The following is a 26,986-nucleotide window of genomic DNA, read 5'->3' on the forward strand; positions in this document are numbered from 1 at the left end:
GCGTATGCAGAGTGCGCGTGGAGTCGCGAACGCGTTAGTCGGGACAGAGAACTCGCGGCGCGTCCTCTTCACTTCGCTACCCACCAGTCTCGCCCGGAAAGGATCGGCGCTGTGAAAAGCTGGTTGTGTCGCAACCGGCTCGCCCACTGCAAAACACGCATCGAAGTGGCACTTCTCGCTGGCGCGACGGGCCTCGTTGGCCGTGTGTGCTACGAATGTGTACTTGTAGCTGAAAAAGAAGTAGGAGGCAAGATTTTCGACTGTTAGGAGCGTTAGATGGAGGAGTCCTGTGCTGTCGGCGTGTGAATTTGTTTCCCATGCAGGTGTTGACATGTCAAACACAGTCACTTGTTTAGACTTTGATGTAGCATAAATTGTGTGCCGTGGGAACTTATTTAATATACGAAAAACAGTGTTCCGCAAACAACGGATATCGTTACAAGGCTACTTAAGGCGTCCTACGAAGCAACCACGAGGTTCGAAATTTGTCATGCAGTAAAGTGTAAGTGCTGTAATGTAATAATGGTTGAAAGTCGGCGTCATACGGTAACGCAGCAAGATGCTCGTTGGGGATAGTCTAGCCCTGTCGGCTGCGTGTTGGGCTAGTACTTTGTGTTCCCTGCCGCTTCGCTCGCATTCCGCGAAGCGAGTTGGCGCGGTCTCAGCTGCCAGTGGCAGAAAGATAACGGGCGGCGGTCGTGCGTTCCGTGGCCCGAGACAGAGCGGGCCCACTGGGGCGAGGACGGCGGGTAGCGGATTCCGCGGTTGGACATTTTTGCCGCAGCCGCCTTCTCGGCAAGTAGCGTGTGACAGCGGGGCCACCTTACCCGACAGTAGCATTGTCTCCGAGGCAGTGACGCGCGCATTGCTGTACCCTGTGCATTGTAACTCTGGTGTAATAATACTCACAAGAAACACATACTTTTGGAAAAACTGTCAAAAACTGTTTCGCTAGACAGTGCAGTGTCGCTCATAGTTGATTGGAAACAGTGACTTCAAAACTTAATTGGCTTAGTGAAAAGATTTAGAGCATTTTGAACAAGTGGTTAAATGCCCTGTTACTGAGACAGATTGCAACGCAAAGTGCTGAATTTGTAATCTTGCAACTCTGTTGTATCTGACGGACGAAAATAGACATTTTTATGTAGGATAAATAGAACAATTTTCCCACTGCTGATTCTAATGAACCTTGAAATCACTTCAGGTTTGTTGCAAATACTTTGATGTTGCGTCCAGTAACAATAAAAATATTTTTCTGGGGCAGTTCGTCGTAATACCAACAGCTGTTGCTTGTGGAAGAGGTTGGAAGAAGTAGATACACATTGATCTATATAAAGCCCGAAGAAGAAAAAGTGTTAGGTGGTAGCTATCTTCGCCGATCCACAGCGGATTGAAGTAGCTGTCCTAAGAAAGGAGTATTGAAGTCGATAGTGTGAGGTCGGTGAACTTACAGTGCATGGAACCGTAGTGCGACGAAATGTTGGTGAGCCCCGCGACTAGCGGTAGAACCGCCGCCCCGCCGCCGGTGCCCCCACGGCCCAACAAGCTGGTGGTGGCTGCTGCACTCGCGAAGACTCGCGCCGGGGGCGGCGCCCTATCGGTACCGACGCGCAAGGCGCCACCCCCGCCCGTTCCAGGCGAGCCGGGGGCGGTGCGCGCTGCCGCCGCTAGGCTAGCTGCCGCCGCTGCCTCCGCGTCGCCCACCCCCGAGAGGAAGCTGCTGACCAGACACTGTGAAGTCAGCGCGTCTGGAGCGTCGCTGCCTGCTGCCAGAGTCTGTGACGTGAGGCTGCAGCAGGCTACCCCCATTGGAAGATCCACCGGATCTAGACAGCAACTGTCCGCACCCAACGCAAGACCCAGTGAAGCTGGTCAACAACAGTCTGCTCCCAGTGGTAAACCTGTGGAAAGACAGCAACACTCCACCCTCAACGGCAGACCTGTGGAGAGACAGCAACACTCCGCCCCCAATGGCAGACTTGTGGAATCGACACAGCAACAGTCGACCACCAGTGGAAGACCTAGTGAGTCCTTCCCTTGTGGAAGACCTGTGGAGTCGGGGCACCAGCAGTCTATCCCCAATGGCAGACTAGTGGAGTGGAGACAGCAACAGTCTGTCCCCAGTGGAAGACAACAGTCTACCCCAAATGGAGGAATTGTGGGAGAGTCCACCACCAACGGAAGGCTCACAGAGCCAAATCAGCAACAATCCACCTCCAATGGAAAACTTCCAGATTCGAATCAGCAACAGTTGTCTGTCTCCATTGGAAAACCTGCTGAATCGAGACAGCAGCAGTCTGCGCCGCCTCCTGCACTGCCCCGAATTTCCTCAACGAACAAGCCTGTTGAGCTGCGGCAGCAGAAGTCTCATGCACCTCCCCCGCCACCCCCAGAGACCAAGTTGATGGACGACGAAATTGCTCCTCATAGAGAGCAATGCACGTTTCAGGAACAACCGACACTGCTGCCGTCACTAAAGACTAATATATCCTCTACACAGACCAAGGTCTCTCCTACAAGCGTCGTGTCTCACACCTCAGAACAGAGGCTACCGTCAAAAGATGCCAAAGAGGTACCGCGACAGCGCTCTCTGTCAGAATTCAGAGGTAAGCCAGAAGAGCCGCTCGAACAGGAACTTAGTCACCAATCACTTCCGCACGCTGTAGTGCCAGCACCAAGAAGCATAGCGGGCAGCTTAGAGCGGAAATCAGAACAGAAAACACCACCAAAGGACGCCAAAGAGCTGGTCAAGGAAGTATGTAAACCAAACAGTCGACCAGACAGTGGAGGTGCACAGGATCATGCACCACCACTTCTGTCGGAAATCAAGATAGGAGTAAAACCTCAACAGAGTCTAGAGCGGGAAGTCTTACCAGAAGATGACAAAGGTGTTAACTCTGCAGATTCAAACTGTCGTGAAACGTCGCTCTGCAGCCGAGAGTCGAAAGTAAAATTAACATCAGGAGAAAAATCGAGAGATCTAGTCCACACAAGTGGAGTCAAAGGGTTGCTGTCATTGGACCAAATCCCAAAACAAGCACATGAGACTAACTGCACATCTAAACAACTGTGTTTGGCACGAAACGGCGTTCCAGTGACATCAGAAGGAGAATGTTGCGTGAGTGAGAGCAAACTTGGGTCTGCCGAGATCGGTGGAGTGGAGCAGCAGGCAACAGAGAGTAAAGGAAGCTCGCAGAAGAGTGCAGTGCAAGACATTTCGGCGGTGCAATCGTATAGCAACTGTGCTGTTCGCGATGACACCGCCAAAGCGGAACTGTGCAGTTTAACTGTCGTCCTCGGTCCCAGTCAGCTTGCAGAGCGAGATTTGCAAGTCGCGCAGGTAGTTACCAAACTGGATGGCATTAGCAAAATTTCGAACGGAGCCGAACCTGGTGAAGTTTCTGAAAGCCAAGTGGAGCGGATGAGTGATGAGCAGTCTAATGGCTGCGTTGAGATGCGACACCGGTGCGATTGCCAGGAGCAGCAGCAGCAGCAACAGATAGAGAAGGAACAGAGGAGCCGCTGGAAGACTCCAGCCAACATGTTGCCCACGGGTCAGCACCGCCACCACCCCGCCAGGACTCGCCACGACAGCGATCGGCTCGTCGACGATCTCGTCAACGAACTCAAGACCACAGCCGACCAGCGGCGCATGCTCCAGAACGGCTTCGCGCACGACCAGTACGTATCGACAGGCTGCGCTACTCTCCTGCTTCTTCCTACCTGAATTAAACTTTTTTGTTACGCAATAAAATCAAGATTGCTGGCATAGCAATGTAATGTTTGTATTATGAGGGATCCATTTGAGCTAGATTGCCATCTTCAGACCATCTGCGAATGTTACATAACATTTATTATTTATTATGATGTTGGTTATTCTTATTTTCGACTATACAAATTTGATACTTACGTCCACACATCATCAGTGGTCGTTGTCATGCTGCATTTTCTTATTGGTTAGATTTATGGCTCTTATGATACAAGCTGTTTTGTGATTTGCTGCTGTTGTTAATAGTTCTTTCTCGTGGGTAATTGTTTGCGTCTATCCCAGTGATCTCTATACTATTTGGATGCCGAGCTCTAGCCGTCTGAACATGCCAGCCAAAAGTGCTCGTATTTCGTTTCTTGCCAAATTACAACATGGATGCCATGAAATGTCACGAGAACACAAAGTGAAACTGATCCCAAATCAGCTTATTACATCGCTTATAGATGTAAGGTTCAAAGTCAGAAATAAGTAGAAAATTCTTTATCATGTACAGACTGGCGTAATTTTTTCCCTAATTACAACATGAAGGACTATGTAAAGGACAGGAATCTGCAGGCACGACAAATGTCCAAGCTCTGGGATCAGAGATCCTACATCCAGTTGGTGTAGAGCACAGATATACATTACTAGACTGACAATGCAGTATATAGTATCATCAGTGTTACTGAAGCCAGCACTTTAGTGTAGCAATATGGCGGCGAGCGCAAAGAACTCTTAAACAGCAGATTATTTACTGATAAAATGATTGTAAGAAATGGGGGAAAAGTTATATAATTAGAGTTTTGACAAAATGGTTGATATATGTGCCGTGTTTGTTTGTAATTTTTCGTACAGCAGACGGAGATACAAGGAAAGGAACACGACACAATGCAAGAATAACTAAAAACATCTTTCATATTTTTGCTTTTGTGCTGTGTGTATCCTAAATAATTACATTACAGTTTGTATTATCTGAAATACCGGCAGTGATTAAATAATTTATGTAAATTTTAGGGGGTTTCATAAATCTGTATTAACAGACCTGCCCAACTTTACTGAGAGTCTTAAAAATGTAGCTTTGCAGATACGACTTGTAAAGCAGTCCTATGCGCCTGTAGGCAGGCGAACCCTTGACGCAGTTCCGATTCCAGTTGCCTGATTGGCTCGCCTAGGGCCCAAATGTGGAAGTTTACCTTTACCTTCCGAATGTCATTTGGAGCACAGAATTATCCGTATCACTGTCTATGAACAAAACTTAAAATTATAAGTAACTTAATTTGATTCGTAAAACGCGTCGTAATTCTGACAGAGGGCGTATTTGACTACATGGGAATGGTGTCACTATTCACCAGAATAAAAACAGTGGATCAGTTACATGAGAGGTGATCTTCCTTTACATTCACGCAGTACTTTTTAAAATGTTCAAATGTGTGTAAATTCCTAAGGGACCAAACTGCTGAGGTCATCGGTCCCCAGACTTACACACTACTTAATCTAACTTAAACTAATGCTAAGAACACCACACACACACACACACACACACACACACACACACACACACACACACATACATGCCCGAGGGAGGACTCAAACCTCCGGCGGGAATGGCCGTGCAATCTGTGACATTTTGGCGCCTCAAACCGCGCGGCCACTCCGCGCGGCGCAGTACTTTTCCGAAAACTTTGAGGTTTACCGATGACTTTATAATTCTGTCAGAACGAACAAATGGCTTAAAAGATTTGTTGGACAGAATCGATAACGCATTGAAAAGAGATTAAAAGGTTAACATCAATAAGAGTAAAACGAGGGTATGGACTCCAGTCAAGTTAAATAGGCAGTTTTCAGGGATGTAGAATAGTAAATTAGTCACTATAAGTAGTACATGAATTTTGCTACTTAAGCAGCAAATGAATTTTGCTACTTAAGAGGCAAACGAACGGACGATAGTCGTACTAGATAAGGTAAAAATTGCAGGCTATCAATAGCAAGAAAAATTAAGATTTATTAACACCAAAAGATTTTGTAAATGTATTTTTGTGGAGTGTAGCCGTGTTGTTGTGGTCTTCAGTCCGAAGACTGGTTTGGTGCAGCTCTCCAACCCACTTTATACTCTGCAAGCCTCTTCATCTCCAAATAACTACTGCAACCTACATTCATTATAATCTGCTAACTGTATTCATTACTTGGAACTGTCTACAATTTTTATCACCTACGCTTCCCTCTGTCACTAGTTTCTCTATTCCTTGATGTCTCAGAATATGTCCTATCAACCGATCTGTTTTAGCCAAGTTATGCCACAAATTTATTTTCTCCCCAGTTGTATTCACTATCTCCGCATCTGTTACATCATCTACCCAATTAATCTTCAGCATTCTTCTGTAGCACCGCGTTTCAAAAGCCTCTATTCTCCTTTTATCTAAACTGTTTATTATCGCCGGCCGGAGTGGCCGAGCGGTTCTAGGCGCTTCAGTCTAGAACCGCGCGACCGCTACGTCGCAGGTTCGAATCCTGCCTCGGGCATGGATGTGTGTGATGTCCTTAGGTTGGTTAGGTTTAAGTAATTCTAAGTTCTAGCGGACTGATGACCTCCGATGTTAAGTCCCATAGTGCTCAGAGCCATTTGAACGATTTTTTTTGTTTATTATCCACGTCTCATTTCCGTACGTGTCTACACTCCAGACAAACACCTTCAGAAAAAACTTCCTAACACTTAAATCTATATTCAGTGTTAATAAATTTCTCTTCTCCAGAAACGCTTTTCTTGCAATTGCTAGTCTACATTTTATATCCTATCTTCTTCGGCCAAATACCAACACTCGTCTACTAGTTTTAGCGTCTCGTTTCGTAATCTAATTCCCACAACACAGCCTGATTTAATTTTACTGCAATCCATTACCCTTGTTTTGCTTTTGTTAATGATCATCTTATATCCTCCTTTGAATACACCGTCCATCCCTTTATCTGCTGTTCCAGTACTTTGGTGTCCCTGACAGAATTACGTCATCAGAAAATATGAGAGTTTTTATTTCTTCTTCCTGAACTTTAATTCCTTCTCCCAATGTTTCTTTGATTTCTTTTAGTGCTGCTCAGTGTAAGATTGAGTACCATCGGGGATAGGTTACAGCTCTGTCTCACTCCCTTCTCAATCACTGCTTACCTTTCATGTCCTTCGACTCTTATAACTTTAGTGTAGTTTCTGTACAAGTTGTAAATAACCTTTCGCTTCCTGTATTTTACCTCTGCAACCTTCAGAAATTGAAACAGTGTATTTAGTCAACATTATCAAAAGCTTTCTCCAAATCTACAAATGGTATAAATGTAAGTTTACCTTCTTTTAACCTATCGTGTAAGATAAGTCGGAGCGTCTGTATAGCTTCGCGTGTTCCTACATTTCCCCGGAATCCAAACTGTTCTTCCCCGAGGTCCGCTTCTGCCAGTTTTCCCATTTTTCTGTAAAATAATTCGTGTTAGTATTTTGCAGCCATGGCTGATTAAACTGATAGTACGATAGTATTCACCCCTGTCAGTACCTGCTTCCTTTGGAACTGAGATTATTAGATTCTTCTTGAAGTGTAATTTTGTAAGGACTATAAACGTGGACGATAAAGAGCACAGACATGAAGAGATTAGAACCTTTTGAAACGAGTGCTACAGAAGAATGCTGAAGGATTAGTTGGGCAGATCATATGCTGAGCTACTGAATCGAATCTGGGAGAAAAGATGTTTATCGTTCAACTTCACAGAAGGGACACGTTCTGAGACACCAATGACTCGTCAGTTTGGAAATGAAGGGAATTGTAGGGGTGAAGCTGTAAAGGAAGGCTATGGTTTGACTACAGTAAGCAGCATCAGATGGACCTAGGACGCATTAGTTACGCGGAAATAAAGAATCTAGCACAGGCGTGCGTGGAGAGCTGCAGCAGACCCTTCGTCGGACTAAAGACAACTGCAAGACAATTTACACATCTTCGTTATACACCAGTAGTCTGCCGGCCGTTATGGCCATGCGGTTCTAGGCGCTTCAGTCTGGAACCGTGCGAGCGCTACAGTCGCAGGTTCGAATCCGGCCTCGAGCATGGATGTGTGTGATGTCCTTAGGTTAGTTAGGTTTATGTAGTTCTAAGTTCTAGGGGACTGATAACCTCAGATGTTAAGTCGCATAGTGCTCAGAGCCATTTGAACCACTATTTCCGTCGCTACAATTCTGGGCGGTATCTGTTAAACACACAGCTGCAGTATTATTATGAGACGGTGTACGTCTGTTGAAAAGTCTTTTATTGAGATAATGACTGTAACAGCGGTGCAGTTGACATGGGTATCTCAGACACCGAAGCAGATTCGCATATGTTGTTTTCATATGTGAAACTTGTCTACTTTCCTTTTGACCATCTACGTCGTCATTCTCCGTTACCAACGAAACCCTTGCTAACTATCAGCGCAACCGTAGTTGCCTTAGCAGTTGGGGATTTCGGCGTCAGCACAGCAGACCCCTGTCAAATATTGCGGAGATGTTCTTCTTTAATTGTTTAAGAATTCTGAATAGATATTTTTAATCTTTCTACACATTCCAAGTTTGAGACCACACGCACATTTACCAGCAATAGTTATTTTTCACTATTAGCAGTCCGCATCTCGTGGTCGTGCGGTAGCGTTCTCGCTTCCCGCGCCCGGGTTCGATTCCCGGCGGGGTCAGGGATTTTCTCTGCCTCGTGATGACTGGGTGTTGTGTGCTGTCCTTAGGTTAGTTAGGTTTAAGTAGTTCTAAGTTCTAGGGGACTGATGCCCATAGATGTTAAGTCCCATAGTGCTCAGAGCCATTTGAACCACTATTAGCAGCTCGAATTCGGTACAGATATACAATATAAACACTCCCAGTTCTCTATCGCATTTTCAACCAGCGAGGTGTAGTAAGACACTGGTCTGAACTCTTATTCTGGAGGACGAAAGTTCAGATCCCCGTCCGGCCACCGAGAATTTGCTTATCCGTGGCTTCCCTAAATCACACACCGTAAATGCCGGAATGGTTTCTTTGAAAGGGCACGGCCGAATTTCCTTCGCCATTCCAACCTTGTGCTCCTTCTCCAAGGACGCCGTCTTAGTTCGCCGAACCCAATTTTACCTTCCCTCCCCTGTTACTAATTATATTATACGTAAACGCCTTATGTACCAGTTAAAAGCTTCAGTTTGTCACCTGTGTACGTTTTTATCTTCCTTAAGTCGTGCACTGGCGGCTGAACTGTTGCACTGCCCACGGAGTGCAGTTCTGAGTTCGAGTCCCGGAACACACATTTTCACGTGTCTCTAAATTGCAGTCGTTTTGTTTGTGACGCTTCGTGGGACACCAAAGACTCGCCCTAGTCGTGATGTCTCTCAAGACCCATTTCATCCTTCACAATACCGTGTCGAAAATTGTAATGCACTCATTTTTTTTAACAGTCTTCTTAATCTAACCGGAATCTGGCGAACGCACACACGGTGGACAGAAGTTTCTTTGTGGAGACTGCAGAAACAGTTATCATGAGATTTAACATTTTTTGAAGGTGACTGTCAACAGCTGCTAAGTCTTTTTTATGAAATACATGACACGCAGCTAGCTGTCTCTATGTCCTTCATCATCACTACCTTTTTCGGTTAATAATAATCGTCACAGTATAAAAAGTTCATGTATTTTTTACGTATCGTGTCATGTATCAATATGATAATAGAGTCCCATCACAACTGCTGTACATAAAAAAAGGTGTCCTTACTCAGGAGCTGGTGTGCAAGAAGTGAGCTAATGGTCCGTTATAGGACTCGCGTTCGGGAGAATGACGGTTCAACCCCGCGTCCGGCTATCCTGATTCAGGTTTTCCGTGATTTCCACTAAATCACTTCAGGTAACGGCCGCCTTCCTTCCCCATCCTTCACTAACACGTTGAGCTCGATGACTTCGCCGTTCGGTCCCCTACCCCAAATCAACCAATGATCCGTTATAATTGTGCTTTCATATCGGATACACCACTTTTTGAGTGAGGGTACTTTTTTTTTTTTTTTTTTTTTTTGCAGCAGTTCTGATGGGGTTCGGTTATCAACGTTGCAATATTTATACGACATGATATGATAGTTAAATAATAAATTAACTTTTTACCCGAAACCAGTGGTGATAATAAAGGACATACAGACAGTTGTCTGCGAAGTTGTCATGAGGTTTTGGCGATTATCGTTCATATTGTCTGAAATAAATACGCAGGAACAATGCGAATGGATGAATGGGAATGAAATCAGTGTATATTCAGTGACATATAATGATTCCAGAATGAGATTTTCACTCTGCAGCGGAGTGTGCGCTGATATGAAACTTCCTGGCAGATTAAAACTGTAAAGTTTGGAAGGTAGGAGACGAGATACTGGCAGAAGTAAAGCTGTGAGTACCGGGCGTGAGTCGTGCTTCGGTAGCTCAGTTGGTAGAGCACTTGCCCGCGAAAGGCAAAGGTCCCGAGTTCGAGTCTCGGTCGGGCACACAGTTTTAATCTGCCAGTAAGTTTCACATATAATGATATTGGTTCAGACTGTTGAGATGTGCTTACTATGTAGTATAATAAATACGTTGTGACGAATGAAAATTTGTGCCACACCAGGACTCGAACCCGGGTTTCCCACTTATCACTAACAGTCAGCAGTTATTTCTCTGTTGTTTTTTACGGGTCTCCTTCCTGCCGCATCCTTCCCATGCGTCAACGAATATTGGCGTCCTCGGCATGGCTTCAGACGCCATTAAACAAAATTTCTCTTCTTCAGAAAAAGTAATTATTTTCTGATTGATTTACAGACTGAGAAATAGCAATGAACATACATATTTGCATTCTTCATAAAAACGCAATTGCTTCGTAGTAAATTAAACAGTTTCTTCTTCAGTTAAATACATTTAAATACATTATTCTTTTTAAAGTAATAGGATCTTCATAACAAGTAATTTTTTTTCGCTGTTGATCTTCAAAAAGAGAAAATAAATAATAAAATATACTTGATTCTGCATTAAATTATCATATTCCACATAGAAGAAATAAATAAAAAAATATATGAACTGCTTCTGTTTTTGAAGTCCTTAATATGTGTTACTGAATTGACGTGAATGGTTCAAATGGCTCTGAGCACAATGGGACTTAACATCAATGGTCATCAGTCCCCTAGAACTTAGAACTACTTAAACCTAACTAACCTAAGGACATCACACAATACCCAGCCATCACGAGGCAGAGATAATCCCTGACCCCGCCGGGAATCGAACCCAGGAACCCGGGCGTGGGAAGCGAGAACGCTACCGCACGACCACGAGATGCGGACAATTGACGTGAATTACGTAAGTGTCTAATCACTTGCATAAAGTAAATTAAAGAGAGCTGAAACCAAATTTAAAATACGCAGCGCACAAGTTCATTGACTTTGGTAACATTCTTTACACTGAAGTAGTTAGTACGTGGACTTCGTCGTCTTTCAGCAGCTATAGTGACAGAATGTCGGCCTCCTTCCAACAAAATGTTTTCGCATTAGAGGAAAAAGTTGATGACTGAAATTTCACGATAAGATTACGCCGCAACGAGGAAGGTCTTTGGTTTAATGATGTCCACCCTCTTTCCCCTATTTCGCAATAATACAAAACGAGCTGCACTTCCCTGAACTTTTTCGATGTCCTCCGTCATCCGCATCTGATGCAAATTCCACACCTCGCAGCAGTACTCCAAAAGAGGACAGACAAGAGTGGGGTAAGCAGTCTTTGTAGTAGACTTGCTGCATTTTCTGTGTGTTCTGCCAATAATTCACAGTCTTCGGTTTGCGTACCCCACAACATTATTTGTGTGATCGTTCCAATTTAAGTTATTCGTAATTTCGTGTAGTACTTAAGTGGCTGACTTCACATTTTTCATTATTTAGTGTCACCAACCTCTTTTAGCACCATACGGGTATCTTGTCTAAATCATTTTGTTATTGATTTTTGTCATGTGATGACTTTACAAGACGGGAAATGACAGCATAATGTGCAAACAATCCAAGAGGATTGCTCAGGTTGTCTCCTATGTCGTTTATGTAGGTCAGGAACGGCAGAGGGCGTATAATACTTCTTGGGGAACACTTTCTGTTGATGACTACGAACTCCGATATTTCTGACAGGGACTCACGAATCCAGACGCATAACTGGGGCAATATTCCGTAGGCAATTTGATTTGAAGACGCTTGTGAGGACCTGTATCACAGCCTTCTGGAAATCTAGAAATATGGAATAAATTTTGAGAGCCCATGTCGATAGCACTCATTTTTTCTTGTGGATAAATAACTAGTTGTTTTTCACAAGAACGATGTTTTCTGAATTTATTCTATTTGTCAATAAATCTTTTTTTTTTTTCGTTGTAATTCATAATGTTCGAATACATTATCTGTTCTAAAATCCTACTACGAATCGACGGCAGTGATATGGATCTGCGGTTCAGGGGATTACTCCTGTTACCTTTCTTGAATATTGGTGTGACCTGTGCGACTTCCCAGTCTTCGGGTACGGGTCTTTCGTCGAGCGAGCTGTTGTATGTGTGTGTTAAGTATGGAGCTATTGCATTAGCATACTCGGAAAGGAACTTAATTGGTATACAGTCTGGATCAGAACAATTGTTTTTATTAAGTGATTTAAGATGCTTCGCAACACTTAGGATATATAGTAAGTTACTCATGTACGCAGCTGTTCTTGATTCGAATTCTGGAATATTTACTTCGTCTTCTTTGGTGAAAGAATTTTGGAAAACAACGCTTAGTAACTCCATTTTAGTGGCACCATCATCGGTAATATTACCAGTGACACTGAGAAGTTAAGGTATTGATTGCGTCTTGCCGCTGGTGTTTGTAAACGACCAGAAACTCGTTGGATTTTCTGTCAGATACTGAGACAGATTTTCGTTGTGGAATATTCGTTATTGTTTTATTTGCCTTATTAACCGCTCTATTCCTTCCAAATAAGCTACGGGAAAAAATGCAATTAAAAAAAAAGCAGAATTTGTTCGGGAATCGAACACGGGTTCTCCGCTTCCCAGCCAAATGCCTTGGTCGCTACGTCAAGGGCTTTTTTGTTCACCAGCACGTACAGTATAGTTGCGTAAGGTATAAAATGACATGTGGTGCAGTTCAATCACATTCCTCGAAACACAATAATAGGTCGTAGAGAGGGAGGCCAACAATTGACATTTGGTAAATTTCGCCAGTGTTAAGAAAGCTTTCGAAACCAAACATGTAAAGGGAAAGCATATGCCTTCAGTCACAAATCGTCGCCTTTGTTACAAAGAACGATGCATCTGGATCCCGGAAGATCATCTTCAAGTACTTAATATACCATTTCCTCATCATTTGCACATGGTAGAGCAGATACGTCTATTTCTGTCACAAATCGTCGCCTTTGTTACAAAGAACGATGCATCTGGATCCCGGAAGATCATCTTCAAGTACTTAATATACCATTTCCTCATCATTTGCACATGGTAGAGCAGATACGTCTATTTCTGTCATCAGTTGTAAAGATGGTATACTGGATTCCTTTCATATTATCAACATTTCGAATAATTAAGAACTTAACAAAAAAATAAGATTCCAAAACGTTAATATGTAAAAGAAAATTCAGTGTAATGTATTAAATTCGTATTTTCACTACGTAAATCATCCATGAGACTGTACAACATATTGGGAGCTGCCACGTACAAATAATGACAAAATAATAATATTATGTTAAGCATTTGAGGATGAGTCTTTACGGCTGGAAATGCAACGTGATTTGTACGAAAATCAAAATTTGTGACTGAAGACGGATTTATTTGCCTTTTGTGTTTCATGGATGTAAATCAGTCATGGCTTCAGCTATGCAACTACTGCAACACGTTAGTTCTAACTGCTAGAAGAGACTGAACTCTGCGCTGATTAAGGATCTCTAACACTATGCGAGGAACAGCACTACCACCCGTCCAGGTGTGTTTATGCCTGATGAGGGGCATTGTTCGCCACGAATATAATCACACTGGGTTACGGACAACGCCCACATTACATTACCTCTTCCCTTCGACACAGCGCCTTTGTGAACAGGGAATGCAAACCAACCTTCGCTTTGAGATACAAACGAAAAGTCCTCAATCTGTGGTTATTACCGATTTCAAAAGACTGTTTATCCCTCAGACTTTTGCTGTCTGTGCCCCATATTTGACGCAATTTCCCTTGTGTCTCATGAATAAAGTTCTAAAATGAAAAATGGACATCGCACAAGAATTCTCTTGCCTTAGAGGAACTCACCAATTGATGAAATCTGCTAAGTAAAAACACTCAGGCACTGCTTAGAAATCAACTGAAGAATGTGAGGCTGAACACGAATAGCTACACAAACACAAATATCGCACTTATCATAACTGGGATTCAGTCATGTAAAACTCTTTGAAGGACATCATGTTTACGCGAGTGACTGTTAAACTTTTTATTTCCACTATTGCAAATTCGGCCTTAGGCTGTTATCAAGTGCAGCTCAAATACAAAATGTTTAGAAAATATTTTACAAAAATCGGCCGATTACATGTGTATATGTCGTTGTCATTTGCTGTTATATACATTCGTAACGCTGCTAAGTAGTGCGAGCACACATGTCCATATATCGTAAAACAGCACAGTCTGTACATACATATGTTTGTTCCACCATCACTAAAAACTTTTTGCACTAAACCACAGTTGCGAACGACTGTTTTGGCGCGTAAACGGATTACATATATTATTCTTGTTCTGAGTACAGCGCCATTGCAGTCCAACGACTGTACTAGCAAGCATGGAGTTATGCACTCGTTTTACAATTATGGAACTTACTAGATTTTCCTACACAACCTGCTCTTAATGTTAGAAGGGTGTAGGAACAGGATATAATTTATTTCGTTAAAGTTTGTTTTTTTTTTTTTAATATATATCGTAGTTAAAATACGTGAAGATTTTACATCGTTTTACAGAACTGTAGGTATTATTTTGTACGTAGTATAATTTTGTATGTTGCCTACTCTTAATGTTAAATTGGTATAGGTTGTTTGTTTCGTCGTAGGTTTTTAATACAGCACAATTAAAATCGCAGAGATTCTCATATTGTCCCACATAACCTCAGGCACTTTCTTGATCAGCAGCACGCTCCTACACAACCACCTTCGTTTAATTAAAACACAGTTGGAGTGACACTCTGCCAACTTTACACATATTTTAAGCACACAGATTGATCATCGACATATAGGTATAAAATCAGGTAAATATAAGATGTAGTATTAAAGGCAATCGTCGTTACATAAGTAAATTAGTACACAAGTAGTGTACATTGTCGTTTTGACGAGATTTCGTCGTTTTATGAAACTTGTAATATAATATTTTTTTATTACTTTAGCCTAAGCAGTGGATATTGGCTATGTTCATCTATAGAACAGTGTTTTTTGCATTCATAATTGGGTGCATAAAATTGGAAACTTAGTGCCATATGTCTACAGATATCAATAGAGTTTGATGACTACGTACATTCTTAATACTGCTTTTTTACCTGAGCTGCTATTTGTGGGTACATCGTAAGATCGAGTAAAAATTATCTAGGTATCGTTTATTTCTCAAGTTGGTTGGTCATTTAAAAGGTTATCAGGAATATTTTTGTAGTGATTGTATATTTCCATGTCTTCAAGGGCGCTAATGACTCTGCCTTTGGATACAGCGTGTAGTACTGTCAGGGCTGAATCTATGTTACTAACAGTGTGTTTGTTTTCGCTTAAGTGTTTGCTAAACGTAGAGATTGTATTTTCGGTTTGTCTAACGTGTTCTTTAAATCTATCTGCAAATGTTCTCCCTGTCTGCCCGATGTAGCATTTCTCGCAAGTCTCGCATTCTATTTTATAAACCCCAGATTTTGTAAATTGGTTAGTTTTACTATAGTTGTGTATTAGCTAGGGTGTTATTAGTGTGGAAACTGATTTTAACAGGGGTTATCTTAAAGGCCTGCGCAATTATATCTGATACTGTGCCCATGTATGGTAAAGTAGCATACTTTTTCTTTTTGCGCGAATTATACTCTCTTTAGCCGGCCGAAGTGGCCGTGCGGTTAAAGGCGCTGCAGTCTGGAACTGCAAGACCGCTCCGGTCGCAGGTTCGAATCCTGCCTCGGGCATGGATGTTTGTGATGTCCTTAGGTTAGTTAGGTTTAACTAGTTCTAAGTTCTAGGGGACTAATGACCTCAGCAGTTGAGTCCCATAGTGCTCAGAGCCATTTGAACCATTTTTTATACTCTCTTTCTAACGTACTTTCGCTATTTAGGCCTGTATTTCCTCTTTTAACTTTAGGTTCATATAGATCCTTAGCTATTTTGGTTTGTACACAAGCGACCTGCCAAGTATGAGCCGCAATCGGTTGGTCGTGTCCGAGGCCTTCTCCTTGAGAGTGTGCCTCGTCTCCTTTTCCCACCACCCCGTTACGTTTTCTAAGAAGCCATTGCGCCTCAACTAGAGACCATTAATTTCATACGAAAATAATCTACCCAAGACTGATAAAGTTTCTTCACAGCCACATTCCTATCCCCAGCAACCTGTGTTTTCAAGTTTCCTATTGTTCATCATTCATTGCCATACAACAGTAGTCCAAAGAAAAGTTTTAGGAACCGCTTTTTCATCACTGTTTTTATTTTTAATTACATTTATTCACTGTCTCTCTTCGTGGTCATTACTTGTTTGAGAGGTCCTCTTTTCTTAGTTTTTCGGTGCATCTGGTATCTGTAATAGTAATGCTTGGTTGTTGGAACAGTTTTGCTTATTGATTCCCAAAGTTACCTAATATTATACTAACCTGTGGTTACCCTTTACTGTTTTTGCAACAATCATAACTTTTGTCTTCCTTTGGTTAACTTCTTGGTCTCGTACTTACGTGCCGTTCACCTGTTTGAGAATCTTAAGCAGCATACTTTGTTGCTGTGTCTTCGAGGATCCCCTCTAACGGTTTGTTCTTATTGGTTGCTTGTGTCGGCACTATTTATGTGGCGTAATCGGCATCAAAACTCAATTAATTTTTCCGTCGCCTTTCTCGTCTTCGACATTTTGCAGCCACAGAGAGCTAAATACGTAATCTGTTTGTCTACATTTCCTAATGGCCTCCAGTGACCAAAAAAAAAAAAAATTGAATTCCAGTATTTCATAAAATTACTGACCGAATTTAAAAATTTAAAAAGCTGTCATAATCTGCTGTTTAAGAGGTATAATCTTGCGTTAAAGATTTATCGCAATAATTATTAAAGTGAGAAACTGTGTATACATCTTGAGGTAGCATAGCTCGCGGCGCGCTCATTGCTCAGATAACATTCATCCAATATTTGAGAATGAGAGCATTTAGCGACTTCCAACAAACTTTACACATAATTTTAAGCCCTTTTCGAAAAATGAAAGGAAAAAAGCTTATTGTTTTCTACATTTTCGCTGTCCTGCCATAAAAATTCAGCACCAGGGATGACGTTTGAGTTATTTTCACTACTAATTCTACACTGGTGTCAAAAATTAAAGCAACAAACCTCTATTTCCCCGACGTGTGACTAATTCACGATATAATCGTACAAACTGCCATCAGATATCCTTACGATCGTGTTCTGTACGGAAGATGGCATTTCGGTAACGGACAACCACGCCAACGTTGATGTCAGGGCACCCATCAAATTGGGTAATGTTTGCTGAGTAGTCCCATATCCGTAATCGCTGTGTACCCGGTCACAGTATAGCACAGAGAAGAGGCGTAGCAGCCTGTCTGCGGTGGAGGGCCATAGGACAAATGGAAGCAGGACAGTCGCAAACTGATGTGGTCATTGGCTTAATGTGAACCGTGCTGTTGTTTCTCGGATGTGGTGACAGTTTATAGAAAGTATTGGTTAAAAACAGTCTTGGTTGCAATTTTAGTTTTTTTTTTTTCCAGCGACGCGTTTCGCCTTATTTAGGCATCTTCAGGTTATCTAAATAGAAAACAGAACAAATACAACTACACTCCTGGAAATGGAAAAAAGAACACATTGACACCGGTGTGTCAGACCCACCATACTTGCTCCGGACACTGCGAGAGGGCTGTACAAGCAATGATCACACGCACGGCACAGCGGACACACCAGGAACCGCGGTGTTGGCCGTCGAATGGCGCTAGCTGCGCAGCATTTGTGCACCGCCGCCGTCAGTGTCAGCCAGTTTGCCGTGGCATAAGGAGCTCCATCGCGGTCTTTAACACTGGTAGCATGCCGCGACAGCGTGGACGTGAACCGTATGTGCAGTTGACGGACTTTGAGCGAGGGCGTATAGTGGGCATGCGGGAGGCCGGGTGGACGTACCGCCGAATTGCTCAACACGTGGGGCATGAGGTCTCCACAGTACATCGATGTTGTCGCCAGTGGTCGGCGGAAGGTGCACGTGCCCGTCGACCTGGGACCGGACCGCAGCGACGCACGGATGCACGCCAAGACCGTAGGATCCTACGCAGTGCCGTAGGGGACCGCACCGCCACTTCCCAGCAAATTAGGGACACTGTTGCTCCTGGGGTATCGGCGAGGACCATTCGCAACCGTCTCCATGAAGCTGGGCTACGGTTCCACACACCGTTAGGCCGTCTTCCGCTCACGCCCCAACATCGTGCAGCCCGCCTCCAGTGGTGTCGCGACAGGCGTGAATGGAGGGACGAATGGAGACGTGTCGTCTTCAGCGATGAGAGTCGCTTCTGCCTTGGTGCCAATGATGGTCGTATGCGTGTTTGGCGCCGTGCAGGTGAGCGCCACAATCAGGACTGCATACGACCGAGGCACACAGGGCCAACACCCAGCATCATGGTGTGGGGAGCGATCTCCTACACTGGCCGTACACCACTGGTGATCGTCGAGGGGACACTGAATAGTGCACGGTACATCCAAACCGTCATCGAACCCATCGTTCTACCATTCCTAGACCGGCAAGGGAACTTGCTGTTCCAACAGGACAATGCACGTCCGCATGTATCCCGTGCCACCCAACGTTCTCTAGAAGGTGTAAGTCAACTACCCTGGCCAGCAAGATCTCCGGATCTGTCCCCCATTGAGCATGTTTGGGACTGGATGAAGCGTCGTCTCACGCGGTCTGCACGTCCAGCACGAACGCTGGTCCAACTGAGGCGCCAGGTGGAAATGGCATGGCAAGCCGTTCCACAGGACTACATCCAGCATCTCTACGATCGTCTCCATGGGAGAATAGCAGCCTGCATTGCTGCGAAAGGTGGATATACACTGTACTAGTGCCGACATTGTGCATGCTCTGTTGCCTGTGTCTATGTGCCTGTGGTTCTGTCAGTGTGATCATGTGATGTATCTGACCCCAGGAATGTGTCAATAAAGTTTCCCCTTCCTGGGACAATGAATTCACGGTGTTCTTATTTCAATTTCCAGGAGTGTATTTAAGAATCGCGATCGCGTTGTGCAGACTTGGTTAACCTATAAGCATGTATAAACAGATCACCTACTGAAAGAGCAAATACCTTAATTTGGTATTTCTTAAGAATCCTTTAGTCAGTGTAGCCAAGGGCATCGTCGAATATATCAGGCCAACATCGCCTTCGTTAAACTCAGTAAAAGCTAGAAACGCGTTATGCAGATCTTGGTGCCTCTCGCGTCCATCTAGAAAAGGTAATGATTTTTCTATTTTATATTTCTAGTTTTTACTGAGTTTAACGAAGGCGATGTTGGCCTGATATTTTCGACGATGCCCTTTGGCTACACTGCTAAAGAATCAGGGGGATGGGAAGTTTACTAGTAGGGCTTTAAACGAAAACATTCGAGCTGATTGTGGCAGAATACTTTAGGATTTTTTTTTTAAGTCGCTGAATTATGCACGAATAATCGACAAAGCGGATGGTCAGGAGCTTGGTGGGTCTCGGTGCAGTGCAGCTGGTCAGCAGTGTACAGAGTGTGTGTCGTGTTGCAGGAGCGTGATGCTGCAGTCGTCGCTGCAGGGCCTGCCGCCGCTGCCGCGCAGCCTGTCGGCGGCCTCCACCCCCACGGCCGCCCCCAGCGCGGCCCCTGCGCCCGCCCCCGCCGCCCCCGGCCGCCAGCTGCCCGCGGTGCCGCGGCAGGCGCGTCTCCAGGCTCCGCCCCCGCCGCCGCTCAGCCTGCCCGGCCGCGCGCCGCCCCCCGCCCCGGCACCATCTTTGCCCCCGGCGCAACCGCCTCCGCCGCCCCCAACACACCGCAAGACGCCGCCCGTCACTGGCCTGGACGCACAGCTGGCCATACTGCGCAACGAAATGGTGAGTTGTGCCGCTGCAGCGTGTCACTATTGGTGATTTATCTCGTCACCTTCCTATATTTAAACCTTACTAAAACTCCCTAGATCCAGATCTCTAACAACCTTGAAAGTTTTTTTTTTTTATATCATTATTCGTTTCCAAGATACAGAGGTTCAAAGTTACCCTACTTGTACACGTAAAACACGAACGTAAAATCCAGTGTGAAGCGGGAGCGTAGTTTATAAAATGACGTAGCACGGAGAAATAAGCTGGTAGTTGTCTCTGTTATCAGCGGGATGGTTCTGGGAACCCCATATTGTTGTGTTGAAAACACATGCAAAATTTTTGTGCACACAAAATCCAGTCTGAGATGTAAAATTATATAGATTTGCATTATTTCTATTTCACATAAGTAAACCATCGAAATTTTACATAAAATTCTTTTCATATGAAGTAGTGTAAAGAAGGGGATCAGCGGAGAAATGTTCCTATCGCATAACAAGAAAAGGCAACAACGCTCCTACCTCATTGTACCTTCCTCAGCACCTTTAAAAAATTTCCCAAATATTTTGGCATGCGAACACATTCAAATTATCATTGGGAGAAAAGGTGTTCGTTGCAAATAAGCGTGTAATTACTTTTCACTATAGAATCTATTGTAGGCAGCTTTTTAAACAGTTGGATGTACTGACAACAGACAGTAGATCTGCACTCTTTCGATGGTTGTTGTCAGCAAAGAATCATAGCTAGGAAACAAAAGTAACCTTCATAAATAAGTTGAAGGAATAATGATGTACAATGTCCATCACTCATCCTTTGGGACAGAAAGGAGTGGGATTTGCAGCAACACAGTGTGCCCCCTTTGTGTACATGAAAATTACCCAGTAAGGTGGATGGAGTATCCAGGCTTCCTGTAATTACGATAGCAAATGGAGGCTGTGGTCGCATATGCGCACACGGAATAAGTCCTTGCAAGCCGTGAACGCGAGGGCGCTCGCGAGCAGTTGCGCCGTGGCTTTGTCGCCTTATCGCGGCCGGCATTCTACTTTCCTCTTTATCACCGGCGGAGAGAATTATGCGCAGACCCGCGGAAGGAAACCGCTCCTGACGAAACGACCGGCGGTTGCGACACGTTGAGCCGCGCAGCGCGACGCGACGCGAAATTCCACCCGCGTTCTCTGTTCTCCTGGCTCTTCCAGTCTCCTAATACCAGCAGTAAGCAGCAGGCGATGGAAGATCTCAGACCTTGCGTGATGATATACCGCCTTCCCTTTTCAGACACCATTTATTTGGCCGCTAGGAACCACCCTGCCCCACCAAAATTCTTTAAAGAGTCGAACTCACATACATAAATAGCTTAAAATGTCTGATTACAAGTGTGGTAACGCGTTAAATACAAATAGTTCAAATGGCTCTGAGCACTATGGGACTTAACATCTGAGGTCATCAGTCCCCTAGAACTTAGAACTACTTAAACCTAACTAGCCTAAGGACATCACACACAGCCATGCCCCGAGACAGGATTCAAACCTGCGACCGTAGCGGTCGCGCGGTTCCAGACTGTAGCGCCTAGAACCGCTCGGCCACTCCGGCCGGCCGTTAAATACACTGAAGTGCCAAAAAAACTGGTATAGGCATATTCAAATACAGAGATATGTAAACAGGCAGAATACGGTCCTGCAGTCGCCAACGCCTATATAGGACAACAATAGTCTGGCGCAGTATATACAGGGTGTTACAAAAAGGTACGGCCAAACTTTCAGGAAACATTCCTCACACACAAATAAAGAAAAGATTTTATGTGGACATGTGTCCGGAAACGCTTAATTTCCATGCTAGAGCTCATTTTAGTTTCGTCAGTTTCCTCGATTCACCGCCAGTTGGCCCAATTCAAGGAAGGTAATGTTGACTTCGGTGTTGACATGCGACTCATTGCTCTACAGTACTAGCATCAAGCACATCAGTACGTAGCATCAACAGGTTAGTGTTCATCACGAACGTGGTTTTGCAGTCAGTGCAATGTTTACAAATGCGGAGTTGACAGATGCCCATTTGATGTATGGATTAGCACGGGGCAATAGCCGTGGCGCGGTGCGTTTGTATCGAGACAGATTTCCAGAACGAAGGTGTCCCGACAGGAAGACGTTCGAAGCAATTGATCGGCGTCTTAGGGAGCACCGAACATTCCAGCCTATGACTCGCGACTGGGGAAGACCTAGAACGACGAGGACACCTGCAATGGACGGGGCAATTCTTCGTGCAGTTGACGATAACCCTAATGTCAGCGTCAGAGAAGTTGCTGCTGTACAAGGTAACGTTGACCACGTCACTGTATGGAGAGTGCTACGGGAGAACCAGTTGTTTCCGTACCATGTACAGCGTGTGCAGGCACTATCAGTAGCTGAATGGCCTCCACGGGTACACTTCTGCGAATGGTTTATCCAACAATGTGTCAATCCTCATTTCAGTGCAAATGTTCTCTTTACGGATGAGGCTTCATTCCAACGTGATCAAATTGTAAATTTTCACAATCAACATGTGTGGGCTGACGAGAATCCGCACGCAATTGTGCAATCACGTCATCAACACAGATTTTCTGTGAACGTTTGGGTAGGCATTGTTGGTGATGTCTTTATTGGGTCCCATGTTCTTCCACCTACGCTCAATGGAGCACGTTATCATGATTTCATATGGGATACTCTACCTGTGCTGCTAGAACATGTGCCTTTACAAGTACGACGCAACATGTGGTTCAAGCACAATGGAGCTCCTGCACATTTCAGTCGAAGTGTTCGTACGCTTCTCAACAACAGATTCGGTGACCGATGGATTGGTAGAGGCGGACCAATTCCATGGCCTCCACGCTCTCCTGACCTCAACCCTCTTGAGTTTCATTTATGGGGGCATTTGAAAGCTCTTGTCTCCGCAACCCCGGTACCAAATGTAGAGACTCTTTGTGCTCGTATTGTGGACGGCTGTGATACAATACGCCATTCTCCAGGGCTGCATCAGCGCATCAGGGATTCCATGCGACGGAGGGTGGCTGCATGTACCCTCGCTAACGGAGGACATTTTGAACATTGTGTTTGAAGTCACGCTGGTACGTTCTGTTGCTGTGTGTTTCCATTCCATGATTAATGTGATTTGAAGAGAAGTAATAAAATGAGCTCTTAACATGGAAAGTAAGCGTTCCCGGACACATATCCACATAATATATTTTCTTTCTTTGTGTGTGGGGAATGTTTCCTGAAAGTTTGGCCGTACCTTTTTGTAACACCCTGTAGATAGGTTACTGCTACTAAAATGGCAGGTTATCAAGATTTAAATGACTTTGAACATGGTGTTAAAGTCGGCGCTCGAGCGAGGGTCACAGCATCCCGAGACACCGATGAAGTGGGAATTTTCCCGTTCGACCATCTCTCGAGTGTACTGTGAATATTAGGAATCCGGTAAAACATCAAATCGGCATCTCTGCGGCCAGAAAAAGATCCTGCAATAACGGAACCAACAACGACTGAATAGAGTCGTTCAACGCGACAGAAGTGCAACACTTCCGCAAATTGCTGCAGATTTCAATGCTGGGGGCCACCAACAGGTGTCAGCGTGCGAACCATTCGACGAAACATAATCGATATGGGCTTTCGGAGCCAAAGACCCGCTCGTGTACCCTTGATGACTGCACGGCACGAAGCTTTATGCCTCGCCTTGGCCCGTCAACACCGATATTGGCATGTTGGTGACTAGAAACATGTTGCCTGGTCGGACGAGTTTCGCTTCAAATTGTATCGAGCGGATGGACGTGTACGGGTATGGAGACGACCTCATGAATCCATGGACTCTGCTTGTCAGCAGGGACTGTTCAAGCTGGTGGACGCTGTATAATGATGTGGAGCGTGTGCAGTTGGATTGGTATGGGACCCACGATACACCTAGATGCGACTCTGACAGGCGACACGTATGTGAGCATCCTGTCTGATCACCTGCATCTATTCATGTTCATTGTGCATTCCGACGGACTTGGGCAATTCCAGCAGGACAATGCAACACCCCAAACGTCCAGAATTGTTACAGAGTGACTCCAGGAACACTCTTCTGAGTTTAAACACTTTCGCTGGCCACCAAACTCCCAAGACATGAACATTGTTGAGCACGTTTGGGATGCCTTGCAACATGCTCTTCAGAAGAAACCTCAACCCCCCTCCCCCCCCCCCCGTACTCTTGCGGTTTTATGGACAGCCATGCAGGATTCGTGGTGTCAGTTCCCTTCAACACTTCTTCAGACATTAGTCGAGTCCATTCCATGTCTGCGTGCTCGCGGGGATCCTACACGATATTAGATAGGTGTACCACTTTCTTTGGCTCTTCCGTGTATTTGATATCATACGAGATCTGTTCAAAAAATTCCGAAACATTCGTAATTTCGCGCCAATGGTCTGTTGGAGTGAAAAGCGGTTGGCATCCCTGCACACACCTTTGTGTAGTTTCATTATTTAAGATCTGTTAGTTACTATTCAGTGCTGTATTGAGTAGAACGTTGTGTCGAACAGTTTGCGAATTTCTAGATGGCAGAGTTAGAGGGACAAGGCGTCTGCATTAAATTTTGCGTGAAACAAGAAACCTTTTCAGATACACCAAGGAAGTCTGCAGTGATGAGAGCTTAAGGTGTACTCGGTGTTACAGATGGTTCACACGGTTTAAAAATGACCGGACGTAAGTTGAAGATGACTCTTGTTCAGGACATTCTTCGAAGTCTACCGAGACGTTCACGTCAGGAGCGTGAACGGAATTGTACGTGGCAATCGAAGACCGACAGTTCGAGAGATTGCAGAAGAATGTAACTTTTCAGTTGGATCATGTCATGGCAATCACCAATTTGGTACTGGAGGGCAGCGTGGAGGGTAAAAATCGTAGAGATGAATACACTAAGCAGATTCAGAAGGATGTAGGCTTCAGTAGGTACTGGGAGATGAAGAAGCTTGCACAGGATAGAGTAGCATGGAGAGCTGCATCAAACCAATCTCAGGACTGAAGACAACAACAACAACATGTCATGGTACCCTGACACAGCATCCTGGAATGCATCGTTTTGTCGTCCAGCGGCTCATGAGTCAAGACCAGAAAGACCTTCGCCTCGCAATCTGTGAAGAGCTTTTGGATATCGCAAATGGGCCGCGCTGGGTAACCCGCGGTCTCAGGCGCCTTGTCACGGTCCACGCGGCGTCCCCCGACGGAGGTACGAATCCTCCGTCGGGCATGGGTGTGTGTGTTGTCCTTAGCGTAAGTTTTAGTGTAAGTTAGATTAAGTAGTGCGTAAGCTTAGGGACTGATGACCTCAGTAGTTTGGTCCCATAAGCCCGTACCGAGCGAGGTGGCGCAGTGGTTAGACATTGGACTCGCATTCGGGAGGACGACAGTTCAATCCCGTGTCCGGCCATCCTGATTTAGGTTTTCCGTGATTTCCCTGAATCGCTCCAGGCAAATGCCGGGATGGTTCCTTTGAAAGGACACGGCCGACTTCCTTCCCCGTCCTTCCCTAATCCGATGAAACCGATGACCTCGCTGTCTGGTCTCCTTCCCCAAACAACCCAAACCCCATAAGCCGTTACCACAAATTTCCAAATATCGCATATCAGAACGAGATGTTTCTTAAGAAAATCATAACTGGTGATGAGACGTGGTCTATGGTTATAACGTTGAAGGCAAGGTTGAATCTTCAGAATGGATCGGGAAAGGTTCTCCAAGACCAAAAAACGCTCGTCAGGTCATATTAAATGTCAAAGCCATGGTGATAGTTTTCTTCCACTTTGAAGGATTAGTTCATTATAATTCGTGTCACAGGGTGAAACTGTTAATCGATGGTAATATCGGTACGGGTTGTGACGTCTGCGAATAAATCTGAAAAGGAAACGGCCTGAAATGTGGCGAGACAATTCATGGCTCTTATATCACGATAACGCACCCGCACATTCATCCCTGTTGGTGCTGCCTCATCCTCCGTACTCTACAACCTCGCCCCTGAGGATTTTTTTTTATTTCCAAAGGTGAAAATCCCATCGAAAGGGCGAAGATTTGCAACGATAAACGAGATAAAAGAAAATTTGCAGACGGCTTTTAGTGCGATCCAGCAAGAGGCGTACCAAGACTACTTCCGGAATTGGAAACGGCTTTGGGAGCGATGTATCGATTGCGGAGGAGAGTATTTCGAAGGAGACCATGCGCAATAAGTAAAAGGTAAGCGAAGAAATATTTTGTGGGTAAAATTCGGGAATTTTTTGAACATTAGTGGGTTTACCTGCCGCGTCAAATTCGGATAAAATTCCAAGCTTTCGGTGATTGCCCCCATCATCGTTGTCAGGGACTAAGAATGACAGCCATATTAGTAGTCATATTTGACATTATGTAAAACCTTTGCTAAGTGCGTCAATATTATCACATATTTCTGCTCGAAGTACACTGTCAGTTATGATGACTCCCATGTTTATGTTTCCAGTTCGGTAATCGTAGGCCATATCTGGAGTCGTATGAGAACTGCCTTCCAATACAGCTCTTTAAGGGTTCCGACCTCAATCGGTAAAAACAGAGTCCTAATTGGATGACTGTGTTGACCGTCTGTCTGTCCGTCAGTTAAGGCGAATGTTTCTCAGGATGGGGTGGAGATAGCAATTTGAAATTTATGTCTAATACTAATGTCTTGGCGGTGTAAAACATTCAAGCTTCGAAATCAGTTGAATCAAAAGGTACGGCAATTTGTGTCACATATTTTAATGGTCGCAAACTCGCTCATCAGCTTATCGTCGACCTAGAATCATGAAATTTTGCAAGAAGCAAGGTTCCACAGTACAAGTAAAGGAAAAAATCCGAGAATTATTAACTGGCAATTATATAATTTAAAAATTATTTTTTAGATATTTGTTGCCCGTCTGCTTGTCCGTCCATCTGTTAAGATAACCTTCTCTCAGGCA

The 26,986-nt window shown here is 44.5% G+C and overlaps 1 protein-coding gene across 1 annotated transcript; it reads left to right on the forward strand.

The window, feature by feature from the left end:
* Positions 1-26,598, forward strand: LOC126195619 (uncharacterized). The gene is made up of 3 exons (XM_049934245.1): positions 1-3,681; positions 19,724-20,045; positions 26,515-26,598. Exons 1-3 carry the CDS (start codon positions 1,478-1,480, stop codon positions 26,596-26,598), a joined length of 2,610 nt encoding a protein of 869 aa, XP_049790202.1. The 5' UTR covers positions 1-1,477.
* The last annotated feature ends 388 nt before the right edge of the window (positions 26,599-26,986 follow it).

This window comes from Schistocerca nitens, chromosome 7 (genome assembly GCF_023898315.1).
Source record: "Schistocerca nitens isolate TAMUIC-IGC-003100 chromosome 7, iqSchNite1.1, whole genome shotgun sequence".
Classification (NCBI taxonomy): domain Eukaryota; kingdom Metazoa; phylum Arthropoda; class Insecta; order Orthoptera; family Acrididae; genus Schistocerca; species Schistocerca nitens.

Coding starts and splice junctions, on each gene's coding strand:
- LOC126195619 (XM_049934245.1), top strand. CDS start 1,478: ATGTTGGTGAGCCCCGCGACTAGCGGTAGAACCGCCGCCCCGCCGCCG. Junction 3,682..19,723: donor AACGGCTTCGCGCACGACCA/GTACGTATCGAC, acceptor GTCGTGTTGCAG/GAGCGTGATGCTGCAGTCGT. Junction 20,046..26,514: donor CCATACTGCGCAACGAAATG/GTGAGTTGTGCC, acceptor TTATGTTTCCAG/TTCGGTAATCGTAGGCCATA.